The 9,489-nt window shown below is 39.8% G+C and overlaps 1 protein-coding gene across 1 annotated transcript; it reads left to right on the forward strand.

Annotated features, from left to right (window-relative positions):
- The first annotated feature begins 261 nt into the window (after nt 1–261).
- On the forward strand, nt 262–8,513 carry LOC146177152 (uncharacterized). Its single transcript, XM_084581470.1, has 6 exons — nt 262–439; nt 1,149–1,301; nt 3,550–3,755; nt 4,481–4,640; nt 7,574–7,677; nt 8,419–8,513. The coding sequence occupies exons 1-6, from the start codon at nt 262–264 to the stop codon at nt 8,455–8,457; spliced, it is 840 nt and encodes a 279-aa protein (XP_084437596.1). The 3' UTR covers nt 8,458–8,513.
- The last annotated feature ends 976 nt before the right edge of the window (nt 8,514–9,489 follow it).

A 9,489-nucleotide genomic window follows, 5' to 3' on the forward strand; every position in this document is an offset into this window, starting at 1 on the left:
CTATTGCAAACTTCACCTTAGTGTTCACATAATATTTTAATTGTTTATATTTTACTTGGCTGTGCAATTACATAGCTATGTGATTCGGACAGCTCGCATGCTTGGTGCATTGCAGCAGAATTTTCGCTTCCCACTATTTATGCTGTGGTATTGAAGGCCATGTCCGTCTGCTTTTTGTGATGTGTGACGTTCTGTTCAGCCTTTGGTCTATCTGTTTGTATTTTTGTGCACATCAGATCACCATATGAAGTCATATTTCAGATGAGGTACTGCATCGTTGAATTTGTTGACGAAGAAACCATTGTCCCAGAAACATGGGTCATAGGCAGGAGGTGCTTTTGGCCACCCGGCCCGGGGAACAAAATGGCACTTATAAAGAAGGCGCAGGCACCAGGCTCAGACTGGGAGACATTCCGGATTGCAGTAAAGGGGACATACGGTAAGACCTTTTCATAATATCTCAAGCACTACAAGTTGAGGTTTGGGTTCCTGAGTTTTAATTAAAAAAGCATTAAATTATGCTTGATTTAAATTTTTCTGTGATTGCAATAAAACGGTTAGTATTCGTGTGCACACAGAAGCTAACTGGTTATCAAGCAATAGTTTGCAATATGTCAAAGGATACTAATAATTTATGGAAGTAAGCAGCATGCTGAGACTGCATACTGTTTGATAAAGTGCAAGGTTATAAGTCTTGAGGTATCACTTTTCTCGCTTAAACACCTTTGAATGTTTGGAGGCTTGAACTTGTAGCCAAACATTGTTTACTAACTCAGTGCTCTTCAATGTCTTCACCTGCTAGAGACCTGTACTGTTATGCATGTTCCTCCATTCAGTCCAATGGCTCTCACAATCGTTCATAGTGGTTACTAAAAGGTGGCACGTTCTAACTGCCATGAATCAGTGTCTATGTCCCATCAGTGGAGATATATAAACTCACATTTTGACAGCAATACCATGTTAAATTACGGAAGAAAAGCCAATCCATGCACATGAAATATTTCCTGAAGGAAAAAAGACTGAAAATGAGTACATAAACACTTAATGAGTGTCAAATCGTCGAAAAATACAAACCGAGAAATCCAGCCTCTGGATACCAACAGACAATTTGCCAAAGCAGTAGTACCCCTTCTATATTTTACTTACAGACAAATATGAAGACGGTCGGAGAAAGCTCAGTTTAGCGGAATACACATCTGACCTGGACTCTAATGATGAAAGAAGGAAGCGGAGAATTCCAGTTCGCTATGCTGACATCTCTCAGCCACCAACACCGCCACCAAGCTTTCCTGGGACATCAAGTAAATGCAAGCACTTTTGAGCAAAGAGCTGCAGTACTTATGACTTTTTATTACAGCCGGTGGCGTGAGCTTTTCTCAACCACCCCTGCCGCCTCAAAGTTTCCTTGGAACTTCAGCAAGTCAATGTAAGCTGCTTTTTGGATGAAAAAGCCAGGTGACAAATGAATGTTTCCTTTTTCATGTTTTAGCTGCCACTATGGACCTTTCAGAAGAAGGTAATACTCTGTGGCAATGTTACATCGAATATAAATTACTTATTAGCGATGCTTATCACTTATGTCACTGCTTTCTTTTCTAGATGAAGAATGCAACATAACAACGCACGACTCCAGTTGTGGTAATTATACTTTGATATTCTTTAGATTCTATGACTGCACTAGCACCTTATTTGTCTCGGGCGGAGAAAATCAACTGTTTTTCAAGAGCTGTGGAGCTTTTATTTAGAATGTCCAAAAAATGAAGCAAATGCTTTTAGAATAAGAAACAGAAAATAAAAACGGTACCACTTATTCTCTGTTAAAAAGTAGTGGATGCTACTACAGCCTGAAATTATCGAACATTATGCCATGTAGACTAACGGTGGTGGCTCTGTTCAGGAAACCTATTGCGAAGTTTTGAATTTTATATTGGTAATGCATGCAGAAATGTAGAATTGTAATTCAAAACAAGAAAAGGCACTCCATGCATTATAGTATAGAGCAAACTTGTTACAGTACTTATATTACACGACATATAATAGTTTGCCTAATAATGGACTATAACAATCAGTTTTAGATGAAGCTACGCCATTTCTCTTAAAAATGTCTTCTGGGCAACATATCCATAGTATTCGATGCTTCTTTTCTTATTAGTAGGACTGCTGATATGAGATGGTATACGCTTTTAGTAACTTGAAATGTGTGTGGAAATTTTGCCATTAACGAAATTTGGCTGCTACAAATTTAATTCAAATTCAGGACCCTGTATTGAGCAGCAAGGTACTTTATGCACTGAGCAAGCTCTTGCACAATTTTATGCACCTTACTTGGGATGAAATACTTGGAGAAATGGTTTTTGACACAGTCTTGTTTGCACAAAAGCACATGCAATGGAGCTTTTTGGCCAGAGTTGCCGTAGCAGCATGAAAAAACTGTGGTTTGTAATGTTAACTTAAGTTGGTGGCACTTTTTGTATGTGTATCACAGGAAGCTTCAGCAGCAATCATGAAGCACCAGGCAGGCCTACTCCAACAGCCAAGCAGCAGAGCCGACGCCGAGAGAGGCTTTCTGAAGGAGGTAGTAGCCTTTAGAAGTGTTCCAAAATATCCAGCATCCATTATGTATATTGTCATGCTTTCTAGTGCATAACAAAAGGTATAAGAATTGCTTCTGTCACAAAAATTATGAAGTGCTCAGTAATTGCAGTGTATGTTTTTCATCATATGTTGCATGTAGCAGCATTGGGAAAAGTTTATTATTTTATTATTATTATTTGAACATACTGCAGGCCCTTTTCGGGCCCATGCAGGAGTGTTTACAATGCATCACTGTGCTCAAACAGAGTAAAGTTTAAATCATTAGTTGAAACCTGAAACGTCTGTTATCTTTGTCCTCAAAATGCCAAGCAGCATATGATAAAGTCACTCGCTGGTATGAAAGACAGGACGTTGCCTATCAACACTATGTCTATCTTCTATGCCATTTCTTACTTTCTATTACAAAGTTGCTAGCTTTTCCTGTTTCTTTTTTTTTTGTAAAGGGAGAAAGGAGATTGATTATAATATGGAGCTTTATTTAGGCCTAGGTGCAAATTTTTCTTAGTGTGACTTCTTTCTTTTTTGGTAGCCTTCTTGGCGTGGCTGATTTCTATACTGAACATAAGTGCAAGGTGCCCGTGTACTTTGGTGTCAGCCTTTGTTCCAGTCAAAATTATCTTGAACCCTCATTTATGGCATATCCCTTACTTCCAGGATTGCTTTAGAGGGCCACATGTCATAAACCAAACATATTTGTTTAGTATGCAAATTCTGTGTTCATTTCTTTCACTTTGCCTATTTTTGCTTCCTTGTGCTAAGATTTGCAGGCTACAAAAAGTGACCATCTAATTGGACTGACAGCGTTTTTATCTTTACAATCTGGTTAAAGGGCTAATGTCTCTCAGTTCGTGCATACTAGTTTCATTTAAGCCAAAACTTTTAGTTCTTAGTTTAGCAAAAGTCTTTATCTGGCTCATAGTTTCGTTTCAGTAAAAAGCCCTTTTTGTTTTATAGAATTTCAGCGAGAAGTGCTTACACGTCTAAGCGTACTGAGGATCATACAACAGCAGCAGGGGGAAATATTAACTGCATTAGCCTGCAGAGTCAGCAAGCAGAACAACACTGGAACCTATGAAAATGTTATCTCAGAGCAGTTTGATGATTTAAAAGACCTGCAGTGCTTTGACAGCAGCCTAACGGAAGTCAGCAGAGAAGCCCTTGTAAGTTGGCCTTTATTTTTTTATTTTTGTAATCATGTATCTTTGCTCTGCCATGTGCATTTAGTCTTTATAAAAGATTCACACAAGTATTTAAGCTTATACAGCTTTCAAATTATTGTACCAGGCCTCCAAAGAGCCTGTTGTGAATTTTTTTTTTGTGTATTAGCTCTTTTCAAAGCCATTGACTAGTTTGGCTTGGCCACAGATTCTAATAAGGTACTGATACTTCACTTGATCTTTCTTGTATCATAACTGTGTTTTGATTTTCAGTTTTAGTTCTTGTCGAAGATGATATGTACTTCAAACCATTTTACTAAGTTTAGGGCGGATGTACAGCCTCGTTTGCCTTAAAGGTAGATATAATATATATATATATACATATTCTGATGTTTCTTTTTTTGTGAATTGTATCTGCCAGTGCTGTGGTGCTGTAGTTATGATGCTTAGCTACCGATCCCAAAGTCACTGGGCAAAACCCGGCTTTGATGACTGAATTTTTTGCACAAAATATCTTGTCCTTAACTATGAATAACAACGGTTTCAGCATGCATTAACTAGTAATTCACGCTGCGGCTATCTACTGCTTTGTACTTTTTTCCAGGTAATGTTCCAACTGGACTTTCATCCAAATGTTAAGGTGTTCTTGCTTTTTTATGTTGCGTGCACTTTTGCTCCTAAGAAAATTTTGTTTTTTGTTCAAAACAATTTTTATTCAAACTTCATAGGTTCACCCGTTCTCCAGCATAGGAGGAACAAATGCGGAATCGTGCACGAGGAGGATCCTGCGGACCATTATGACTGACAAGCTAGCGGCATCATTTTCCTGGCATGGAAAGAAAGGAAAGCAGCCCTTCAGCTGCCTCACGGTGTCCAAGTGCATTGTTGGTAAGTCAAGCCAAGAATCTCAATGTCAAGCAAAAATTTTATAGATCTTCACTCCGGATTTGTCATGAAGGTGCATGCAGTGGCGCTGTCATTGTCAGTAACTTTCGTGTGGTTGGCAAAACAACATTTCAGACGCTTTTGCCTACCGTGATTGCGGGGCGGTTTGCTGGTTCGGTGCTGCCGAAAAAAAGAAAACACCATGCCGACTAGTTGCCTTGCCGTGGCATGCGCCACAAGGTACAGAAAGAGAAGTTTAGTAAGCATCCATAAGTTTCTTGTCAACAGAGGTCATCGTAAACAGCGGGTTGCCTTCACAGCGGCTAATTCTGAATGTGAGTCATGGGGTTCAGCACCGCCGATCGACATATAGACTCGTAGCCGGTGGCCAGGATTGAACTGGGTCGCCCTAAGTACGGAACCACTGCAACTGCTGCAGCTTGCAATTGTAACCCAACTGAAAGCGAGAATACCCGTAATGCGAAAGCGAACGTTGATGCTAACAGCCACCCACGAACAGAGCAGATACAACAAAGACGCAGCGTGATTTCAATGAATAACGCAAGGATAGTCAAATTTGTGCGGTTTCAAGGCGCACTGCCATTGCTACTGTTTGCTATGCTTACCTAAAAGCCGCTCGGCGCTAGTGAGGGGCTGAGTGTTTACCAACGATGCTCATTTACCGCTCACTGTGAAGAATAACCCGAGAGTGGCTTCCAGCGGATAGCTTTGCAGCTGGTTTGCGCGCACTGTTTACGAGCGAGAACAATCACCGTCTACTTACTCGAGTAGTTGTAAGCATCTGAAGCTTTGCAGTTCTCGACGTGTTCTGAGGGTTAATTTGCTCGGCAAAAACACCAAAAGTTAACAACGTTGCTCGTTTCTCCTGCCGGGCAGTAGCGCTTCGCTTGTGCGCCTTGAACCACTCTGTTTGTACAATATGGTACCCGGGATCGGACGCTGCACGCAGTGTATTAGGAGTTTTTCCATGTATTGCTTTTGCCCTCACTGCTTATGCTCATGCCTTGTGTACACAAACTTCACACAGAATGCTTGTCGAGTCGATTATTCAAAAGAAAGAGCAAGTTTTGAATTTGAATGGGAGACGAGTGTTTGGGGTTTTGCTCTCTTCATCTACATTTTGCCCTTTCTCTAAAAGGGGACCCGGCTTGACTTTTGTCGTGTTCATGTAAACCCCCTGAGCACATGCATGGTTAGCTCTGCCAAAAAGACTCCCGTACATTACAATAACAATAACACGTTCTTGACAAGCTTGGCCACACTGCCGCTCCTGTGCTTTTTGCCTACCGCGGGATTTAGACTGCAGCACCACCTCGATCACTTCGTAAACATGCGAGGTCTATGCATTTGGCCGACTATGTGAGCCTGTGCAATGTTGCTATGGGCTAAGATGTGTGCATTTTCTTTTTTAATAGTAGGGCTGCAAACTAGGGTGCCTTTGCACATATTCATGATCTGGTAATGTATTTTTAGCTATTGCGACGTTTGGCATCTTTGGCTGAGGTGTTTGTAAACACATGGTTTCAGTTACTGTTACTGCCAGAGACCTTGTGATACTACTTGGGCATGTTGGCGCACACTTATTGATGTTGGCGCACACGTCTCACAGTTACAGTGAGAATTCAGTTTATGCAATGTCTTTTTGTTGTTTGTATACCATAATCGAAGCTATGACAAATGCTAGCAAGGCTGCTACGTATCATAGATTATGACGGTTGTGTGAGAATTTTTTAATGACCAAGAAGAAACAGAATTTTGCACCCGGCTATGGAGCTCTCTAATTAAGGCAATCGGCTGCTGGTCCAAAGGACATGGGTTTTATCCCTGCCACTACATCTGCTTTTCAATACAGGTGAATAGGAAGGCACCTGTGGACTGTGCTATGTCAGTGCATGTAGAACAGCTCTAGGTTTTTGAAATTTCTGGAGTCCTACATTCTGGAACCCCTCTTACATAGCCTAACTGTAATTGGGAAGTTAAACTCTATTAACCAAACTCAATTGCACCTGAAAAGTTTAGAGCTCATTATTCGGCTGTTAATCATAATTTACACATTTGTCCTCGTTTTTGTTTCCTGTGTGCGTTGCATGATTTCTGCTTGTCTGCTTACTGTAGAGCTGTCCCTTATAATGTAGTGCCGTGTTCTCATTTCAGCACGGTGCCAGAAACAATTTTTTTATTTAAAAGAAAGGCTTTTTTGGCATACTTGAAAGAAACATTTAATCTGTGAGTTCATCGCTGACCAATTACTACTGTTTTTTTTCTTAATGTGGCAAATGAGATGAATGATGGGTAACTGGTGCTTTCCCCATGATTAAATCCCAGGCCATTATTTCTCGGAAAAAAAAAAGAATTAGTGGAACATGACATGAACAGAATGAACATATTCTTCTTTACATACCTGTTCATTGCATTACTTTCTTTTTCAACTCATTACGAAATTAGGCCAGCATACCTTGCAAAAATATTTAAGAACATGCTGATATTACTTGATTTCATTCTTAGTTGCTGCACGAATGAAAGAGCCTTAAAGCAAATGAGGCATCTTGGTATGATGATGCATACCTGTTTAATATTTTAAAGAAAGCCATTTTGTAATGAGCCGCTTGTTAGCTGTAACTAGCGTTCATCAAAGATGCGAATTTCACTGTTAAATGTGTAGGTCATAGGCTGCTTGCACAGGCCACAACATAAGCTCAATATGTCTTGGTACTAAGCCTGCATGACTACCATAAGAGTCTGCGAGAAGATGGTAACTGACATGAAAATGACGCTTGTTTTTTGATGGGTCACCACTTGTAACATTGAAACCTATGTTGGAATTATTGCCAGCTTCCACGCGTTGCTAACTTTGATATTTTGTTGAAAAAGACAAAACACGTAGGCACATTTTCTCTTATTTTTTTTTTTTTCAGATGCTGTTAAAGCAGTGTTTAACTGCAGCGACTTCACGGCAGAAACTGCCATCAAAGACTGGTTGCGCCACGCTCCTGCAAGGCACAGGGACAGCTCGGGAAAGGTGGGTTCAGTGAGCTTTTGGGTATTCATCAGTTCCTTATGTGCACATAAATAACTGGAACTTAGCTGTGTGCTGTTTTAAAATGAGCTACAAAATAGATTCCTGTGGTTTAAACTCTAACTTCAAGGAATTGGACAAGTACAAATTAACAGACGAGGGAAAAGTGCCATCGTTGCACTGCACTAACATACAGGATGCAAGCCCGCTGGGGTGGCGCAGTCGTTGCAGCGCTCAACTACTGTGCCCAAGGATGCGGGATTGAATCCCGACCTCAGCGGTGGCTTTTCGATGGAGACAAAAAGTATGGTACCCGTGTGCTGTGCAATCTCAGTGCACGTTAAAGAACCCCAGGTGGTGGAAATCCCTCTGGAGCCCTCAACTATGGCATCTCATATCTTGAGCCGCTGTGTGACGTTATACATCCACAAACCAAATAATCTTCCTTAATTTTATCTTCTACCCTGATACGTGAGCATTTTTTGCACTTCTTGCTTGTCTTTATGAGTGCCAAAGTACTCGGAACTCACATGACAACATACTTATTTAAAGTTGCATGTTTATTACTGTAAAAATTCGGTTGTACTGAGAGGACACAATGAATGATACTTCAATAGCCCTAATTAAAATACTGAAAGAAGCTTAAAGGTACCCCTGTAAGCTTTCATTGCACCCTCAAAGAAGCACTCAATTAGCTTGCTCGGACCCACAATTAAAATACTAAAATACATTTTGTTTATTTAGCTTGCTCACACCGGCACCCAACAAGTTGGTCCCAAGTGAGAGTTCTTCAGGCGCAGGCTAGCACCCAACGTTGGCCCCAAGGGAGAGGAGTTCTTCAGCCCAGGCCACTATTCTGTGCGCGCAAGCATGCCGTGTGTGAGCTCAGATCATAAACACTCTGGACATCTGAGAGAGAGAGACTCTCTATATGTATGTTCTAGGTGCCTGAAATTGGCTTCAGCAATGCTGGGACGCTTTTGTTGCATAATTATTTAATGTTTTTAATTTCTTTTATTGTATATGAAAAAAGCGCGTACTTCAGAACTATGATTTAATATTTATTTCAGCGTAAAAATGGTCTTTATTTTTGTCTGATTTCTTGTGGACTCTTAAGGACTGCAGGGTATTTTATTTTGCATTTAATGTATGAGTTTTATGTTTTCAAATTTTTTACTCGGGCCTTCATTTTGTCTTAAGGTGTAGACCATTTTGTGTAACAGCTCTTTTCCTTGGATGTCTCTTTTTTTGCCTTTTTTATATCTTATTTGAGCTTTTTTAATGTTTTAAATTTTGTTCTTAGGGCTTTAGTTTTGGTTTAGAGGTACAGACTATTTTTGTAACAGCTTTTTTCCTTGGATGTCATTTTTTGCCTCGTTTAATGTTTTTTTTTCACTTTTTTACTCAGGCCTTTAGTTAGTTTTGTCTTACAGGTGCAGCCTATGTTATGTAGTAGCTCTTTCTCTGGAATGTCACTTTTTTGCCTTTCTTTAATATTTTATTTGAATTCTTTTAATGTTTTAAATTTTTTTCTTACAGCTTTAATTTTGTTTGAGGTGCAGATTATTTTTTGTAACAGCTCTTTTCTTGGATGTCTTTTTTTTTCTTGTTTATTTTTTTGTTTTTTCCAAATTTTCTTTTATTGTGGGCTTTAGTTTTGTCTGACAGGTGCAGACCATTTTTGATAGCAGCTCGTTTTCTTCAATGCATTTTTGCCTTTTATTGTATGTTTTTTTTAAGTGTTCTCATTTTTTGTTCTAACGGCTTTAGTTTTGTCTTCTGGTGCAGACTGTTTTGTGTAACATTACACCTTTT

The sequence above is a fragment of the Amblyomma maculatum genome, chromosome 10, assembly GCF_055883805.1.
Source record: "Amblyomma maculatum isolate TAMU_Amacu chromosome 10, ASM5588380v1, whole genome shotgun sequence".
In the NCBI taxonomy this organism is placed as follows: Eukaryota; Metazoa; Arthropoda; class Arachnida; order Ixodida; family Ixodidae; genus Amblyomma; species Amblyomma maculatum.